The 20,363-nt window shown below is 45.3% G+C and overlaps 1 protein-coding gene across 2 annotated transcripts in view; it reads left to right on the top strand.

Moving 5' to 3' along the window:
• mipol1 (mirror-image polydactyly 1) overlaps positions 1–20,363 on the top strand; it is a 300,186-nt gene that overhangs the window by 183,309 nt on the left and 96,514 nt on the right. For both annotated transcript variants that reach the window (XM_039741608.1, XM_039741609.1), the window contains one exon: positions 19,267–19,374. In XM_039741608.1, coding sequence (XP_039597542.1) covers positions 19,267–19,374 — 108 coding nt within the window. The remainder of the gene's footprint in view (positions 1–19,266; positions 19,375–20,363) is intronic.

The raw sequence follows: 20,363 nt of genomic DNA, 5'->3' as shown, positions 1-20,363 counted from the left end.
CGTCGGACTATTGAAGAGATTTCTGAATTGATTTGCGTGTCTTGGAGTTCTTGCCACCTTCCCTACTCGCCTGATCTTTGCTCCGTGCGACTTTTTCTCGTTCCCGCATAAGATAAAAGAACTCAAAAGGAAAGCATTTTTGTACCGTGGAGGATGTCCAAGAAAAATCGCTGAGGTCTTGGACAACTTTCCTCCTCAGCGATTCCAAAAATGTTTCTTCCAGTAGGAAAACCGTTGGGACGAGTGCATTCATTCACATGGAGAGTACTCTGAAGGAGACTTAAGTTTCAGTAAGCAAAAATTATTAAAACAATTTTGTTTTCCCAGTCCCAGTTATTTTTGGGTACCCCCTCATATAAAGACCCCTTTGTAAGTGCCATAGTCTTTGTTGGACAATCGCTGCAACAATGAAGACCAAGGAGCTTTCTGCTGACATCATTGAAATGCACAAAGCAGCAAATGGCTACAAATATCGAAGAGTCTGAATGTCCCGTTGCACACTGCTGGGTCCATCTTCAGAAAGGTTGAAGGTTCATCACAGCACCCTGATTCTCACTAGAACATTCTGTCCCTCAAAATTGAATGTCAAAGCAGGACATCGACTATAAATCCAATCGGCACTCTTTGGAAACTGCAGTTCGCTTTGGCTGAAACTTCAGTGAGCCCTCCATAAAACAGGCCTCTGTGGGTGGGAAGCAAGAAAGAAGCCATTCCTTAAGAAGGCCCACATAAAAACACGTGTGACGTTTGTTAGAAAGACCCCATTAAGATGTGGGAGAAAGTTTTAGTGTCAGATGAGACCAAAACAGAACTTTTTGGCCAGATTTCCAAGAAGAATGTGTGGCATAAAACTACCACTGGCCAGGCCTGAAGAAACACCAGAGCTACAGTGAAATATGCTGCTGGTGGTGGCATCATCATGCTTTGGGGATGCTTTTCATCTGCTCGGACTGGGAATCTTGTCAGAGTTGAAGGGATCAAGTGGATGAACACAAATACCACACAACACTCCAGGAGAACTTGTGCCCTAAACCTGTGGCTCAGGAGAACATTCATCTTTCAACATGACAATAACCCTAAGCTGAAGGCCAAAGCCACACTGGAATGGCTCAGAAACAGAAAGGTGAATGTTCAGGAATGGCCAAGTCAAAGCCACTGATCTTAAACCCGATTGAGAATCTGTGGCACTCTTTGTAAAATGCTGTGCAGACTCACCAGCTGAAGAGCGTCTCTAGAAATTCTAACAAGAAGAATGTGCTAAAGTGGGACATACTTGACATACCCAAAACAATGAAGGCTGGCATTGCAGCAAACAGGGGGGTCTTAATGCAAACACTCACCTTGGAGTTTTTCTTCTTCAGTTATTATATATTTACAGAAACATTTTTAATAAAATGCTCAAAAAAATAACCCTAACCCTAACATTTTTACTTCCTGTTTGTAATTCTTTACATTTACTGACATTAAATTTCATCGTCCACAAATCTGCCCAAGCCTGTCTGCTGTCTAAGTCCCTCTGTGATTACTCAATGGATTCTCGATTATCTGCCAATCCACCTATCTTGGTGTCATCTGCAGATTTAACCAGCTTGTTACTTATATTCCTGTCTAAGTCATTTATATAAACTGCTCAAAAAAAATGAAAGGAACACTTTGAAAACATATCACATCTCAATGGGGAAAAAATCCCGCTGGCTATCTCTACTGATATGGACTGGTAATGTGTTAGAAACGAAAGGATGGCAGTCACATTGTTTGATGGGAATGAAAATGATCAACCGGCAGAGGGCTGAACTCCAAGACCCCACCGAAAATCAAAGGGAAAAATGATGCAGTGGCAGGCGAGTCCATTTGGCCAGAAATGTCATTGCAGCAACTCCAAATCATACTCAGTAGTTTGTATGACCTCCCCAATGCCTGACAACATCCTAATGAGACGACGGATGGTGTCCTGGGGGATCTCCTCCCAGATCTGGACCAGAGCATCACTGAGCTCCTGGACAGTCTGAGGTGTCAGATAGACTGAAACATAATGTCCCACCCAGAGGTGTTCTGTTGGATTGAGGTCAGATGAGTAAGCTGTGGTGGAGCCAGTCAATGGTATCAAGTCCTTCATCCTCTCGCCACATGAGGCCGGGCATTGTCGTACACCAGGAGGAACCAGCGTAGGATCTGACAGTGGGCCCAAGGATTTCATCCGGATACCTAATGGCAGTCAAGGTGCCCACTGTTGTCTAGCCTGTAGCGGTCTGTGCGTCCCTCCATGGATATGCCTCCCCAGATATGCCATCACTGACCCCCCACCAAACCGGTCATGCTGAACGATGTCACAGGCAGCATAACGTTCTCCACCGCTTCTCCAGACCCTTTCACGTCTGTCACATGTGCTCAGCGTGAACCTGCTCTCATCTGTGAAAAGCACAGGGCATCAGTGGTGGACCTGCCAATTCTGCTATTCTATGGCAAATGCCAATTGAGCTGCACGGTGCCCACTAGAGGACGTCGGGCCCTCGTGCCACCCTCATGAAGTCTGTTTCTGATTGTTTGGTCAGAGACATTCACACCAGTGGCCTGCCTGCCTGCTGGAGGTCATTTTGTAGGCTCTGCCAGTGCTCATCCTGTTCCTCCTTGGCCAAAGGAGCAGATACCAGTCAGTCCTGTTAATGGGTTAAGGACCTTCTACGAGGGGCCCTGTCCAGCTCTCCTCAAGTAACTGTCTGTCTGTCTCCTGGAATCTCCTGCTGTGAGACACAGCAAACCTTCTGGCAATGCCACGTATTGATGTGCCTGCCATCCTGGTGAAGTTGGACTACCTGTGTCAGCTCTGTAGGGTCCAGGTATGGCCTCATGCTACCAGTAGTGACGCTGACCGTAGCCAAATGCAAAACGAGTGACAAAACAGTTGAGCAGGGAAAAATGTCAGTGGTCTTCCTCCACCTGTGAAACATTCCTGTTTTGGGGGTCTTCTCATTGTTGCCCCCCCTCTAGTGCACCAAAGCCACTGAAACTGATGAACAAGCCCCTCTGCTACTTCAATGAGCAGATCAACAGCCCACAAGTGTCGTTGACTTGATGCGATACTCAAATTCGGGTCCTCTAATTTTTTTGAGCAGTTTATTTTTGTTGCCGCATAAGAGTTAGAAATCCGTATTTTGTCATGCAGAAAATTAAGATGAATTTCAAGGGGCCTGAATACTTTTGCATGCCAACATACAACACCATATTAAGTGTGCAGGGGTTCGAGTACCTTCTGAATACACTGTGGGTGAAGACCTCCGTGCTTTCCTCACCCATCTAATGGGGTAGAGACTTTGGTGAGCCCCCCCGACTGGGTGACCATTTCAGCTCATCTTCTAGAACTTCAGGAGGAACACTCGCGACACCTCACAGAGGACAACACAAAGCCACATTCCCGTTGAAACCTCAGCCCGTTAACCTCGTGTGTGTTTTCTGGCCCAAGGCAGTAAAGATCTCTGCCTGCGACCAAAACTATGCAGGGTCCATTGTATGGAAGAAAATTACATTTTACAAACGGTTTCCAGTATTTTCTCCCAACTTTCTGGCACTTTCATGTTGTTTTTATTTTTGTTCTTGGCACAAGTGTAAGGGTAAACATCACATTGTCAGAGGAACCCGTGGGCTGTTAAACCGAAGTGGTTCATATTGCACAATAGTCCCGTTGGATGTTTGTATTCTGTAAATGAGCAGCTTCATTCAAAAAAAGCGTTGGCAGCGTGTAAGTGAGAGGGTAAAGTTCTGCGTCTGCAGCAGGAGGCCCCCCGAGGTGGAGTGCGCCTTCATGATGTCCTGCCACTTACTTTTTAATTGCGTCACGTTATTTTGTACGTGCAGCCACCTTTCTTCCTCTCGACCTCTCTGAAGGAGCTTCATTGGCTCCTCACCTAAATTTGAATTGTATTTGCAGATGATCCAGTGGCGTGCAGAAGTGTGGGCCCCCCTTGCTTAAAATGTCTGTTACAGCCACAGAGGGGATGCAAAAACCAGTATGTTTGTTCATGCCGCTTCCAAGCCTGGATAATTGGGGAGGAGGGTGACGTCAGGAAGGGCATCCGGTGTGAAAGTTTGCCAGATCAACATGTGGACAACAGTAAGGTCTACAGGACGGTAGTGAAGACCAGCTGTGTTATGTGAGATGCAGACGGTGGCACAAGAGACAAAGCTGGAGGTGGCAGAGTTCAAGATGCTAACCCTTAAACTGCCACATACTTGGGGGTTAATGCACCTCCTGGACGCCAAATACTTTCTTGCTGCATTTTTTAAGGAAACATCACAATTCACAAAGAGAGAGTGAAATTTGAACAGAACACAAATTATTTTTTTCATGCAAAGAGCATCACAGTTACTGCAACACTGATCATCTCACCCACTGCCAATGAACTGTAAAAACTATAAAAAAAAAAACGACTGCAGCAATACATACAAAGTGCAACTGACGGCATTGATCAAATCCAGTAAATCACCGAGCCAACTGCGCGTGAACTGGCTGCACACAGAGTCCATCGCTGATGCCAGCAGGCTAGTCTAGTGGTCCAAGGGACAGTGAGGCTGCAAGTGGCACCAGTGGTCATGAGCTGAACGACGAATGTACGGCACGGACTGATCAGCTCCTGCGTGCTGGCAAATTGTACTGGGAACCAACTTTAGCTGGTTGCGGAGTTCAATGGATGTACGTTGCCAAATGTTCTCTGCTCCGGTGTGCTGCCAAATTGCATTGGGATCCGACTATGTTAAGATTTGCATTGGGTGTGAAGAGGATGGACAGGATTAGACATGAGGACATTAGAGGGTCAGCTCAGGTTTGACGGTTAGGAGACAAAGTTAGAGAAGTGAGATGGCGTTGGTGTGGACATGTGCAGAGGAGAGATGAGGGGTATAATGAGAGAAGGGTACTAAGGATAGAGCTGCTGGGTAAGAGGAGAAGAGATGTGCAGAGGAGAGATGAGGGGTATAATGAGGGAAGGGTGCTAAAGATAGAGCTGCTGGGTAAGAGGAGAAGAGGAATGCCTAAGAGGTTTATGGTTGTGGTGAGAGAGGACATGCAGGTGATGGGTGTGACAGAGCAAGATGACGAGGTCAGAAAGAGATGGAAGAAGATGATCCGCTGTGGCAACCCCTAACGGGAGCAGACGAAAGAAGAAGAAGGAGACTGTGAATAGTTAAGCGAGCAGAAGATGAACTGACCACCAAAAGGCATCAAGTCAAAGACGACACATTTCTTTTAATAATTTAAGCCAGGTTACGTATTTATTTCCATCATTCACAGGAACACAATACAAAAAAAATGATAAGAACCTGACCGGTCAGGACTTAGTAAGACATCTGCTGACATGAAGGGCGATCATCTATTTTGTGTTTTCTGTTTGTTATTAATTTAGGCCTCTTTGTAGAGATCAGTTTTCACTTTGACATCAGATTGTCTTTTTTTATTGATCAGTATCAGAAAAGGCAAATTAAATCCATGTTGTGTAACAATAAAATGTTAAAAAGGGCGTGAATATTTTATTATGCACTGTATGTAAAATTAAGATTCTTTCAAGAAATGGGCTCTTGTTTGTCTTTTTGGAGGTTTGCCAGCTGAACCCAAGTCCAGTATGGCAGTGCCTGACCAGTAACACTAGTGTTTAGAAAGGATAAGCCCTCCAAGTGTGGGCTGGCACAGATCAGTGGCGATACTGGGGTTACAGCTGCCATATTGTGAGGGGTCTTGACGTTGACAAAGATCATTTCAGTGAGTCTCACTCTGAAAGACATCGAGTGCCTTGGCCTGCACACACACACAAAACTGGATTAAGGTGAATAACCCGGTTAAGGCAGAAACCTGTTCCTTAAAAAAATCATATTTACCTGTGGAAGTAACCTTCTGGACTTGTCATTTGTCAAAACACTCCGACGTCATTCAAGTGCAGAAAATACGAGTTAAACGCCCTCATCGGCCATTGTGAATCTGAAAATACGCATGACGCCTGTGACCGTGTTCTTGTTCTTGTATATTATTAATATGTTTACTCAAACTGATGCTGTATTTATGATGCAAAAGTTTTGGCCCCCTTTCTTAAAATGTCTATTACTGTGAATAGTTAAGCAAGCAGACGACACAGTGATCACCAGAAAGGCCTAAAGTTAAAGATGACACATTTGTTTAATATTTTGAGCAGGATTACATTTTTATTTCCATCATTCACAGGTACAAAATAGTACTAAGGTGTTGTACCGTGTTAGCCATTATGAACGTAGTGAGACGTCAACCAAAATGACCCCTTTTATTGGCTAACCATAAAGATTACAATACGTAAGGCAATTCAGGCCCCTTCATGCTCAATTAATCAATTACATCGCGCCTGACTTGCCTCAAAAGCTTGCATACTATAATCTTTTTATTTAGCCAATAAAAGCGGTCATTTTGCTGGACTTCTCACCAGGTAATAATTCTTTGCATTTATATAGAGCTTTTCTCACTACTCAAAGCGCTCAGCAATTGTAGATTAAGGGTCTCGCTCAAGGGCCCAACAGAGTAGAGTCCCTTTTGGCATTTATGGGATTCGAACCAGCAACCTTCTGATTGCCAGTGCAGATCCCTAACCTCGGAGCCACCACTCTGCCTACAAAATACAAAGCAAAAACTGAAAAGGGCCTGAAGCGAAAGTTTGGGGCACCCGACGTGGTCAGTACTTAGTAAGACCCCCTTTTGTTGCAAGTCTCCCCGCTTATAAACGCTCTTTATGGCTGCCTAAGAGTCTTTCAGTTCTTACCTGGGGTCTTATCGCCCATTCGTCTTTACAAAAGGCTTCTAATTCTGTGAGATTCTCAGGCCGCCTTGCCCGCACTGCTCTTTTGTGATCTTATCCACAGATCTTGACCATAAGTTGTTCTCCTCTCTTGCTAAATGAATCTTAGCCTGGAGAGTTCTATTCAATTTCTACATTTAAGATGTTTCACGTAAAGGTTTTCCAATGCCGTATCTGTCCTAGTGTCTGTATAAACACCGGGAACTCCAGTTTCTGTATTCCATCTCACCTGAAGAAGGGGCCCGAGTTGCTCCGAAAGCCTGCATATTCTAATCTTTTTAGTTAGCCAATGAAAGGGGTGATTTTGCTTGAATGGCTAACACGGTACAACACCCTAGTACTGCTCTCCGTAAGTAATTTATTATCACAAAACATCTTTTGCATTTAATTTGATTTGACGAACTTGCAGTACGTGCAGTGCCAACACGCAATATAAGGGCTACACTAGTCATCGGGGTCAGTTGAGTCACAGATTTGCCTGATATGTAACCATATAGACGATCTTAAAGTGTCTTTGACTTCAAAATGAATGCCAAAGGGCAGTTGGCTGAAGATTTGTATTAAATTGCCTTTAGCAGCTGGATATCCATCCATCCATTATCCAACCCGCTATATCCTAACTACAGAGTCACGGGGGTATGCTGGAGCCAATCCCAGCCAACACATGGCGCAAGGCAGGGAACAAATCCCACCACAGAGCACACACCCTCACATACCAAGCACACACTAGGGACAATTTAGGTTCGCCAATGCACCTGACCTGCATGGTTATGGACTGTGGGAGGAAACCCACGCAGACACAGGGAGAACATGCAAACTCCACGCAGGGAGGACCTGGGAAGCAAACCCTTAAGGGCCTCCTAACTGCGAGGCAGCGGCACTACCCACTGCGCCACCGTGCTCCCCAGCCGGATATCCCTTTATCAAACTAGCAAGAATGAAGGATCCATAAGAGCAGTGATGACATGAAATTGCTGACAAGGATATTTCTTTGTTTTGTCTGTTAATGGATTTTGTATTTACTAATATAACGGTATGCACGCATTTGATGCAACTCAGGCCCCTTCTTCAGGCATTATGTTATTGATTAATTGATCCTAATGATTACGTTTTACCTGAAGAAGGGGCCTGAGTTGTCTCGAAAGCCTGCATATTGTAATCTTTTTAGTTAGCCAATCAAAGGGGTCATTTTGCTTGACTCCTCACTACATTCATAATGGCTAACACGGTGCAACACCCTAATACTATAGCTGTCCCCACAGATTTTCAATGATATTTAGGTCGGGGGGGCTTTTAGGGCCACGGCAAACCCGCCAGCTTGTGCCTCTTGGGGTATTCCATTGTACAGTAGATTTGGAGGTGAGTTTCAGGTCATTGTCTTGTCGTAGGACTCTTCCTCTTTTTAACTTCAACTTTTGTGAGGTTTGCTTCCAGAATTTTCTGGTATTTATTCAGATCCATTCTTCTCTCTACCAGTGACCTGTTCCCTGAGCCGTTAACTGCAACACAAGCCCAAAGCTTGACCGGCCCACCGCCATGTTGTTTAATAGTCAGAGACGTGTTCTTTCCTCTTCTGAGAATTCAGCCCCCTTTTTCTTTTTCTACAAACCCACCTTTGCACATTATGATCAAACAAGTTCTACTTTGACTTCATCAGTCCACATGACTTGTTTCCAAAATGTGTCAGGATTTGTTTAGATGCTGATTTGCTGAATTTTGTGACGAGGACACAGGAGTTGTCGGTGGTCCTATTGGTTCAGGAGTTGCTGCACAGTAGAACAGTGGACCCCCCACTCCAGACTCCGCTAAATCTTCCTGAAGGTCTTTTGCCGTCGTGGGGTTTGATTTGCCTTTCTAACAATCCAACGAGCAGCTCTCTTGGTCTTCCAGACTTCATCTTGACCTCCACCATTGTTGTTAACTGCCATTTCTTAATAACGTTATGAACTGAGGAAACATTGACTTGGAAACACTTTGCTGTCTTCTTGTCGCCTTCTCCTGCTTTGTGAGCCCCAATTCTTTGATTTTTACAGAGTGATAGGGAGCTGCGTGGAGGAGCCCATGGCTGCTGATTGTAGGGGCAAAGTTTGAGGGGGTCCGTTAATTTATACAGCTTTGACATGTACATCACCTGGGGTGTCCTAATGATGACTGTGAAGAAACCAAAGCCCTACTGAGACCACCTTGGGAAAAGTTATCTTAGACCTCCACTATCTTGGGGTCTGCAAACGTCTGCATGCTGCTCTTTTCCTTTTTTCACTGTACAACTGTACAAAACAAAACCAATACACTAACCTGGCGTAAAATTCTGAAAAGAGACGCGTCACCTTGAACTTTAGGCCTGTTGGTGATCAGTTCACCTTCTGCTCGCTTCACTGTTCACAGTCACAGACATCTTAAACAAGGGAGCCCACACTTTTGCACGCCACTTGTGGTGAAATAAGCCACAAGAAAATATTCAAAAAGAGTTGGGGAATGTCCCCATATACAGTCTGACGGACAAAGATGAAAATACGGTCAAAATAAATCAATAAAAAAAAGATCACGATCAACACATGCAGTCATTTTCATGGCGTTTATATAGCGATGGAAAAAAAAAAACATGGTGGAAGGAAGTGACATAACAGAAGTGATGTCATCGAGAATGGCCAGAAGTGACATCATTGTGGCGGAGCCGGAAGTGATGTTGTCGGAGATGGCTGGAAGTGACATCACGGGTGTTACGTGGTGTGAGATCGTGGCCATGTTGTTAGGTGAATTATGATTTTTTTCTTTAGTTCTGCAGACAAAGAGAAAGAGAGAGACATCCATGCACCTAACCAACCCCTCATCTCACGAAATATCACTCACCTTAGGACTTGGGACACACTGTACATTTACATTTACTTAATTGGCTGATGCCCTTATCCAAGGCGACTTACGACATTTATGACCCAATTGGTTCCATTAGTTTTGGTTTTCCAGTTGGAGCCCAGGTGACTCGCTCAGGATCACAGTGGTGTCAGTAGTGGTAGATTTGAACCCACAACCTCAGGGCTTGAAGCCCAAAGCCTTAACCACTATACCACACCATAGATCTGGGGTGTCGATCTCCAGTCCCGGAGGGCCGCAGCGGCTGCAGGTTTTCATTCTAACTATCTTCTTCATCAGTGACCAGTTTTTGCTGCTAATTAACTTCTTTTGCCCTAATTTTAATTAACTTGACTCCTACGCAATTATTATTTGTTTCTTTTTCTTTTATTAGCAGCCGAGCAATAATGAAACACAAAGCGAGGCACCACGTGACCAGCTAACCCACGGATGTCCAACTCTGGTTGGCTGCAGTGGCTGCAGGTTTTCGTTCTAACCATCTTCTTCATCAGTGACCAGTTTTTGCTGCTAATTAATTTATTTTGCCCTAATTTTAATTAACTTGATTCCACCCAAGTCGTTTCTTTTTCCTTAATTAGCAGCCGAGCAATAATGAAACACAAAGCGAGGTGCCACGTGACCAGCTAACCCACGGATGTCCAACTCTGGGCCTGGAGGGCCGCAGTGGCTGCAGGTTTTCATTCTAACCATCTTCTTCATTAGTGACCTGTTTTTGCATCTAATTAACTTCTTTGGCACTAATTTTAATTAACTTGACTCCCCTGCTTAGTTCTTTCTTTTTCTTTAATTAGTAGCCAAACTATAGTGAGACACAAAACAAGCCGCCACGTGACCAGCTAACCACATTATCTGAACATAAAGAAAAGTTGGTGGTCTCAATAAGTTTGGTCTGCTCAGCTCACCAAAACATTTTGACCGGTGGTTTTAGAAAAAACAGAAAAATTAACAGTTTAGAATTGTCTGCTGTGGCAGAATGAGAGCACCAACAGGCCACAGAATTAAATAACGGGTTTAATTAACAGCAAGAATCGGCTTCTTGTTAAGGAACTGGTTGGAGTGAAATTGGTTGGAGTTTGATGCCCCAGTTTAGCTGGTCATCTGTTGGCATGTTTCTCATCTCGCTTCTGTTTGGTGGCCATTTAATAAAGAAACGAATCAATTCAGAGGACTAAATCCTTAAAAACAGAGTTATTAAAATGAAAGGAAAAGAAATTAATTAGCAGTGGTAAGGAAAAGGGTCAGAATGAAAATCTGCAGCCACTGCGGCCCCCCCAGGATTAGAGTTTCACACCCCTGCTGTAGGATATTAACAAAAAAATGACAAATGGCTGACAACCAGCACGACCGCTCTGAAGACGGATGACGGCCCTCTCTCTGGCGTAGAGAAGGAGCAGCGAGGCATGCTGAAGTGCCCATGCGAGGCCAGCCAAACGAATACGTCTCACTAGCTGGGGCATTTGACTCCACTGTATAGCTAGGCGTGCAATGCGTTTGGAATTTGGAAGCCGCGTCTTCACGGGTTGAGCAGCTTCTTGGTCGCCTTTTTCTACTGCGCTTCCAAACATCTGCTGCCTCAAAATCCATAACTCACATTGACACCAAAGAGGGTTTAGTGTTTGGTCTGGAAAGGGCCGCTGTTATTCTTGTCTGCAGAGGAAGGACTTGTGCAACGTCCTTTGCCGGCGTGATGTTTGCCTGACGTTTAAGGGCAGCCTCTTTGTTAGTAAAGGAGACGGTTTGCATTCCAGCTTAGGATAATAATGGGGCCATCGCATTGCAGACGGGCTATTAGGCGGCCGACAACGTGTGCGCCATACGTATGCACTTCTAGGGGAACTTTCTGGATGCTACTGATCGTGTTTGTCTTGACCTGTGAAAATATTGTATCTGAAGAGAATGGCCTGAAGGATTGCGCTTGACGTTTAGGTGACTTTTGTAGCAACCGGCTGTACTTGTAGGCTTTTTAAAAGCTTTGTGTAAAGTCTGTAAAGGTGCTATTAGAAAAAAGGAAAATGGCTGGCAGTGCCCCATCATCAAATCAGACGATGCAAGGACTGTTGGCATCCCAGCATTATCAGTAAAAAAAAAAAACAACAAAAAAGAACTGTGATAGGTGGGAGCCATCATGGTAGCCCCCCGATTCAGAAACGCACTAAAGAGGAGATGAATGAATTAAAAAGGGCCAAGTAAAAGTACAAATAAATAGACACACAAAACCACAACTTGGCACACAGTGGATTCCGAAAATATTCTGACCCTTTCACTCTCTGCACACGTTACTGCCTGGCAGATTTCACTTTTATGGGATGAATGTGCCATTTCTGCCCGTCAGCCTGCACTGAGTTGCCCATAATGACAAAGTGAAATCGTAACTTCCTGAAAGATTTGCAAATTTATTAAAAAAAAATTCAAACTCAGAAATCTTTCATTCATATCGCAGCAGTCAGTCCTTCAGTCCGGCAACTTCAAGTCTACTTGGCCGTAAGTCTGCACGTGACTGTACCGTATATCCAGTGGCACTTGTGAAGCCACCCTAACCCGGACACACACATACAGGACACCCGGTTTATTTACACTAAAGCGTGCACAATACACCGCAACACACGCTTCAGTCCCTTCATTTCCGCCAGTCCATCCGCCTCCACTCCTCCTCAGGCTTTGTCTTCTTCCTCCCGACTCCAGACATTCAATGGAGTGAGGTGGCTCCTCTTATTCAGGTCCTGGGAGTGTTCTAAGTGGCTCGTCGGTATTACCTGCACTCACTCCCAGGTGTGCTCGAGCTCCAAAGGCGGCCCCCACAGAACCCAACAGGGCTTCGCCAAACTCCAGCTCCCGACATGCCCTGTGGGAAACCGTGGTGCCACAGCCGCCCAGGAGGGCTGCCATCTAGTGTCCCATGGGAGGTATTGTCTCACCGATGGCCTCTCCCCTGGTCCATCCACTCTGTTGGTGTCCTGGGCAGGTGGTGGCCATGGCCGCCCATCACACACTATAATACGTCATAACAACACTCCCTTTGTCACATCGCATTTGTTTGCACTTTCTCCATACTGTGGTGTGTCTTCATCCCACCAGCTGACTCTTCACACCACACTCTTCATCTCTTGGTGTCCAACCACTTCCGAGGTCAGAGTTTGCCTTCTCTTTGATCCAGCGATTACCAGGCCTTTCGTTTCTTTTAGTCCCTCATGGTGTCCCTGTATCCATACTCACAAGTCTTCTACTGGTGTTAAAGGGCCAGATGTCTAAGTCAGCAACCCAGTGGTCTGCACTCTCTGAGGGGCAGCATATCGTATAACATGCTCTCTTCTAAGACTGTGTGCCCTCTAGTGGTTTGGAGGTTGTGACACCTCTGGTATTTCCTTGCTCTCTGTCCTACATGACCCGAGAACTTCAGCTCCCAGGGGGTCCCCAGAGCAGCAGCCCTGATTGGATGTCTGAGGAGAGCACGGGGGCTGTTGGGGACAAGACCATTCAGCGGGATACAAACAAAGGTTTGGGGCAGCCACCCGTATAGTTTCCCTGGCTGAAAAAGGCTTTAAAGTAGAGTACAATGTGTACAGGTTAGAGTCCAAAACTGTTTAAGTATTGAGGATGAGGGGTTTTTATAGTTGGTTCACAGGAAGTGACGTCCTCGGGCCGGGACAGGAAGGATTTCTCATGTTTGGTCTGCGGTGAGAAAAGAGTGCACCCCGCTGCCCTGGCGTGGAGTTAGTTGATTCCCAAGCGCACGTGTGTGACGCTCCCGTTTTCTTTTTTTTGTCCTCTTTCCTCTTTTTTTTTCCTCCCCCTGCATTGGCCCGTACTTAATACGGCTCCATGGGCGCAGCGGCTCAATCACGCAGCACAGGAAGCCAATGAAGCGACTGAGAAAGATCACACCAGTCACATGCAGGTGCAACTCTCCCCAGTTTACCTCATCAACTCCCTGCAGCTGCACGATCGCGCCCGCGGAGACTGACCCGGCCAAATCGATTATTTAAAAACCACCATTCATTCAGAACCGCGGACCCGCTACACCACAGATAGATGTGTGGAGTGTCACAAAAACCAGAGACAAGAGAAAAAAAAAAAAAGGTTTGGGGCAGCCACCCAGTATGATGTCCCCTGGCTGCAAAAATGGGTAAATTGATAGCACTGACATAAACAGATCAGAGTCCAAGACAGAACTGATGAGTTTAGTAGAATATGGCGGCTTTAGTCATCAACAGCAGAAATAGAAGGGTCCTCTTCCATTGGCTTAGACCCGGACATGACGTCATCAAAAGGGCGGGAACTGGAAGGCTCTTTGTTGATGGGTTTTACCCCCGGAAGTGACATCATCAAAGGGCCCGAAACTGATGTCATCAACTGGGCGGGAACCAGAAGTGACATCGTCAGGGCCAGGCAGAATTTCCCGTTAAAGATCTGAAGGAGAATGAGAAAGAAGTTCAGCACGCTCCGCCATCACCTGGTCTGGCATGGGATTACTCTCATTTAGGTCTTTTAGCTGCCTCCCTTGTGCACATGTGACAATGAGACAATGAAAGGTACAATTAAAGTGGGAGAGGTAGCTAAGAAGGGACAGGAAAATAGGCTGAAGTGGTATGGACATGTGATGAGGAGAGATAAGGCAGATGCGGGCAAAAGAATGATGGGAGTGGAAGTCCAGAAGAAGAGAAGCCATGGGATACAGTAAAAGAAGATCTGAAGGGAAGGGCGGTGCAGGACCGTGCTGTATGCAGAAGGTGGATCAGATACATTGACCCCTCATAGAAGTGGTAAAGAAGAAGAAGTCGAGAGTGGGGGGTGCCATCCACATTGAGTGTTTGAACGTTATGTTTATTTGGAGCCTCTGTCAGGGCTGACTGCATCAGTCAGATTTTCTTTTTGTCCCAAATACGCCGAGGTGGCTGTTCAGTGATGAGCACTCACTGTGGACGTTGCAGGTTTTCTGTGAGTCAAGTTTTGTTAGACTGAATGCTGTTATTGCGTTTTATGATTTTATTGTTAAGGCCATGTAAGGTCATGTATTGCTAGAAGCGTCTAAACATCCATATCATAACACCTTTGTTCATGCATGTCATGTCCATGGAAACCATTGTGTTATATTGTTAAAATTCATCCATGGCTCATTAAAGTGGCATTATACCAGCATGCACACTGACGCCCTCCCTGCTTATTGCCCGTTTTGTATCAGTCACGTAATCAAAATGATATGCAAAGCGTGAAATTCAAAGAAATAAAGAAAGGTAAAGGAGCTTCTATAGTACTAGTTATTGAGCAAATATACAGTGCCCTCCATAGTGTTTGTCACAAAAACACATTGTGCCTTAGTCTGCTCCACAGTTTAAATTTACAAATCAAAGACTTCAGACGAGATTAAAGTGCACACGGCAGACTTTCATTTAAGGGGATTTGCATACATTTCAGTCACACCCGTGACACTTAAAATTTGACTCTACTGCATCCCGCCCTACCATCGAGATGTTTTTAACGGCTTGTTTGGAGTCCGCCAGTGGTCTGTTCAGTTGGTTGGACGTGATTAGGAAAGGCGCCCACCTGTCTGTAGGAAATCCCACAGTTGAGCCAAAACTCATCCTTGAGGTCAACGGAAAAAGCTTAGAGACAGGATCGTGTCGAGGAGGAGATTTGGGGAAGGCTACAAAAAAAAAAAAATCTGCAAGAGCAAGATGGCCTCCACAATTTTGAATTTCCCCCTTGGACATTCATAGATTTTATCAAATTTAATCTACCATACATACTCACGTATAAGTCGGGTCTTGAAACCTGAAAAATTGATCATAAAATCAGACCCGACGTAAAAATTGATCATAAAATCAGACTCCAACTTGTACGCCCATTCAAAAATACGACACATTTTTTTTTGTAACATCTTCTTGCCTCCTCCAATCTCGCATCAGTTTTTCAGACACATCGAATTTTGTTGCAGCAGCTCAGTTACTAATTTCTTTCGCCACTTCAACGACTTTTAATTTAAAACCAGCTTCATATTTTCTTCTGATTGAACGCTCCATTGTAGATAAGGGTTGCTCTTACGATAAAGGTGTACGAGGGTGTGAGATACAAAAAACACAAATCAGTGCAAACGTCACTTTGGAATAGTTCGGGTGTTACCGTGTGGTCACATAGGCACAATACATAGATAAAAAGTTACTCTCTCAGGTGGGTGTTAGCATTTCATAATCTCTTGGACCAATAGCGTGAATTTTCTGCATTTGACTTGTATGACTGACATTATAAAATACCGGAAATTATACTGTAAAATCAATTCCTGATTTATTACGGTATTCTAATTCCTAAATGGACAAAGTCTGGAATTATTGACAACTCATCCTAGAGCTGTCTGCCCAGTCAAACTCCGCAATCAGAAGAGAAAGTTCCTTGGTCAGAAAGGTGACCGAGAACTCACTGGTTACTCTGTGCTGAGCTCCAGAGAACTTGTTTGGAGTTGTGTGAAATTACCAGAAGGACAACCATCACTGCTACTCTTCACCGATGTGGGCTTTATGGCATTGTGGCCAGACAGAAACCTCTCCGCAGTAAAGACACCTGAGAGCGCATGCCTTCAAGTTTGCAAAACGGCACCTACAGGACTCTCAGACTGTTAGAACTGAAGACAAGCAGTTCAGTCTTAGGTCCATCTGGCCAGAGACTCATATTTCTAAGTGTCATGTCCGGAGGTTACCAGTTATTGCACATCACCCTTGTGATGCCATTCCAACGATGAAGAATGGTGGTGGCAGCGTCAGGCCTTGGGACTGGGACTTCGAGACTATTCCAGGTTGAATGAAAGCTGAACTGAATACGGGGCACAGATACACTTAATGAGAGTCAACAGCTTTCACGATGAGCTCATCACAGGGGATCATCTTCAAACACATCTTAACAGCTGTGCAGTATCCATCTAACCCAGTGTTTATTTTATCTGCTTTAATTTCAGAGTACATTGAGACTGGCGGTGGGTTCAAGCCTAGGCGAGCTTCTCTTCGTTATTTTCCAGTTCTAGCAATGGCTTTCTTACCGCCAATGGAACTGTCAAACCTGGGGCTCAAGGTCTTCTCTTGACAGCAGAAAGTGACACCTGCTTACCTCAACGACACTCTCCTTTGAGGTGCCCATCTCGCAAGTGGCTGACTGTCAGAAACTTGTCTTCTGATTCGGTTGTGGCTTTGGGTCTGCCAGACCCGTACCTGTCAGAGTTTCTCTCCAGTTTTCCACATTACTTTTGATGATGTAGGAATAATGTGCCCATTTACTTTTAACATTTAAGGGCTAGAAAGGTCTCTCTGTCTTACTTTGTTAACTGCCTTTTTCTCCATGTCATGATAGCAGCATAGAGTGCAGTATCATCCAAATAATCCTTCGGAAGGTGTAACCATGCAGTTTGCTCCAGTGCTGATTTAATACAAACGGACAGCTTAGCTTGTAAGTAATCAACACAAGTGGGGACACCAGCAGGAATTGTTTGTCTTAATTTACTTCCTTGGCTGTAGGAAAAGTTGTATGATAGTGAAAGAAATACTTGACACCATACGCCTAAGATCTGCCTCTCCCACTCATTCATCGGCCAGGAGTCCTGTCTTCAGTTCAGACACACAGCATTGTAGGAATGACATCTTTCAAGTGTACTATTAATGCGGACTACCCAGGCAGTAACTGTTAATACCGGTTTAGAAAAGTGCACAGATTTTGCAAATTCTGACCGTGCGAATGGATATTGGACATGTGGATCATGCGACACGAGTTATGTGAGACCTTTTCTTTTCTTCCCCATGGACGTTTTTCACATCATTTGCCATTGTACAGCATTGGTCACCAGAAGGCCACGTTGAGTTATTCCTCCACGAGAATAAAAATTGTTCTCGCCCACCATTACAAACTGTATCCCGTGCACGTTTCTTTCTCTTTGTTGTTTAACCTCTTGGCAGCCAGACAAGTCCGTGGATTGTTTTCTTGTACCCTATGAATTCTTGTATCTAGTAGTATGTGACAGTGACTGATGTCTGGAGGCGTCTGTGCTTTGTTTCTTTGCAGGTTTTTGTTTTTAATCCGCTTGATTTAGCTGCCTTTTTTGGTAAAACCCTTCTCCGATTTTACCTGCCTTTAAAGGTACTAACACACTCACCGACCACTTTATTAGGTACACCTGTTCAACTGCTTGTTAACGCAAAAATCTAATCAGCCAATCACATGGCAGCAACTCAGTGCATTTGAGCCTGTAGACATCATCAAGGCATCCTGCTGAAGTTCAAACTGAGCATCAAAATGGAGAATAAAGAGGGCTGAACACGTGTGGCATGGTTGTTGGCACCAGACGGGCTGGTCTGACTATTTCAGAAATTGCTGATCTACTGGGATTTTCACGCACAGCCTTCTCTAGGGTTTACTGAGAATGGTCCGAAAAGGGGAAAATATCAGTGAGCCGGGAGTACTCTGGGTGGCAATGCCTCATCAGAGAAGAATGACCAGCCTGGTTTGAGTGGATAGAAAGGCAACAGTAACTCAAATGACCACTCGTTACATCCGAGGTGTGCAGAAGAGCAGCTGTGAACGCACAACACATCAAACCTTGAAGCAGGAGACCACACCGGCTAAGAACAGGCAACTGAGGCCACAATTCACACTGGCTCACTAAAATTGGACAACAGAAGATTGAAAAAAATGGCCATCTTTTGGATGGTCAGGTCAGAATTTGGCATCAACAACATGAAAGCAGGGATCCATCTTGCCTTGTATCAACAGTTCAGGCTGGTGCTGGTGTTATAATGGTGTCGGGGATATTTTCTTGGCACACTTTGGGCCCCTTAGTACCACTTGAGCATTGTTTAAACACCACAGCCTACTCGACCATCTCCATCCCTTTATGACCGCAGCGTCCCCATCTTCCGATGGCTCCTTCCAGCAGGATAACGCGCCATGTCACAAAGCTCAAGTCATCTCAAACTGGTTTCTTGAACATGACGATGAGTTCACTGGACTCAAATGGCCGTCACAGTCACCAGATCTCAATCCAACAGAGCATCTTTAGGATGTGGTGGAATGGATGTCCAGCCGAGAAATCTGCGTGATGCTGTCACGTCAATGTGGATCAAAATCCCTGAGGAATGTTTCTAGCATTGCCACCAAGAATTATGGCTGTTCTGAAGGCAAAGGGGGGGGTCCAGCCTGGTAGTAGCGAGGTGTGCCTAATAAAGTGGCCGGTGAGTTTACGTGGTTGCCGGCGGAGTGACATTTGGTTCTGTTTAGGGCCTGTTGTTCAGTATCTGTTTGCTCCTCTTCTCTAAACACGCACACACCTTCACCTTCCTGACGGACTCTCCAACCCTTTGTAACTGCTGCATTATTTTTATTGCCATGACTTCCTCCATTGCTCTTATGGTTCTCGTAGACCCTGCTATCATGTCATGTTGGACGGACTGGAGTTTGTGACGGGGGGGGGGTAAAGTTTTGACCAAAGTGAAAGAGGAGACGAGGCAACGGGCAAAGCATGCATACATTTGGAGCGCTATAGGAGCTCTGCCTGAAGAGGAGGTTGTGCCAATATATTCAAAGTGATTCTTTCCCTTTTTTTTTTTTTTTTCCACAGTGCAAACGCCTGGAACAGGAGCTTCATCAAGTGAAAGAACGGAGCCAGACTTCTGCAAACAACATGAGACATCTGACTGCCGAAAACAATCAAGAACGTGCTCTGAAGGTAAATTTCCTTCCAAGCTCCTGGCAAATTAAGGTTATGAGCCCTGGGTGCGTACGTCGCAGTGTGCTGCATATATCAGCTGTGTACATTTGCACGCAAGTACACCAGGGTGTTTGCCAACAAGCTCTTCTTTAAACACAGATACACCACCCTTCTGCCAAGGTTTTATTTATTTATTTGAGAAGCAGCAGGAAGGCAGAGCATACAATGAATTGCGCCCACTGCCAAGTATCCTATTCTAACCTGCCGTGCCATATAGAATATGCATATGCAGGCCGTGAGCCTGTGTGCGAGAAGGAGGGAGAAGGCAGAGAGGCGCAGCCGCTCTCCGTCTCCTGAAATCCTCTTGCGCTGTTTACCTAAATGTAGCTCTACACACGGCACTTGCTTACTCTGCCCCTCGTCTATATGAAGAGTTGTAATAAAACTGTTGACCCAGGGTATTGGTGACCACAAATGTGACACGATGTGAAATTAGATCGACAAGAAGCAGCCCTCCTGCTGCAAGGCTCTTGAAAGAGTCACAAGATAAACAGAGGCTTATTTGAATTCTCTCTCTCTCTCCACTTATCTCTTGAACCGCTGCCCGATCATTTAATTTAAAGTGGTATAAAAGTGATCGCTCATATGCCAGCATCGGCAGCCCAGGCAAACATGACCTTAAGTCGTTGGAGTAGTTTGCCTCAAGTGCCGGCTGGCTTTTCTTCCCCTTTCGCTTCCACTAACTCTTGCGCTTTGTGCTCGCAAACGATTGTTCCGGCGCTCCTGAAGAGCGCACTTCATCCGGTCCGAGTTGAACGCGACCTTCTCGCCGTAGAAATTACACACGCAGAACGGCTTTTGGGATGAAGGACGACTCTGTCGCTTTTGATATCTCTGCCTGAACGGCCTTTTAATGAGTCCGACCGCATCTCGTGTTCGCTGCCCCCAACGCACTGAACTCTGTTGTCTTTGAGGCCTGTGCTGTGATGAAGCCGTGCGCCTCTCCC

Source organism: Polypterus senegalus, chromosome 18 (assembly GCF_016835505.1).
Source record: "Polypterus senegalus isolate Bchr_013 chromosome 18, ASM1683550v1, whole genome shotgun sequence".
Classification (NCBI taxonomy): Eukaryota; Metazoa; Chordata; class Cladistia; order Polypteriformes; family Polypteridae; genus Polypterus; species Polypterus senegalus.
The sequence above is the reverse complement of the archived record's forward strand: the minus strand, read 5'-3'. Positions and strand labels throughout refer to the sequence as shown.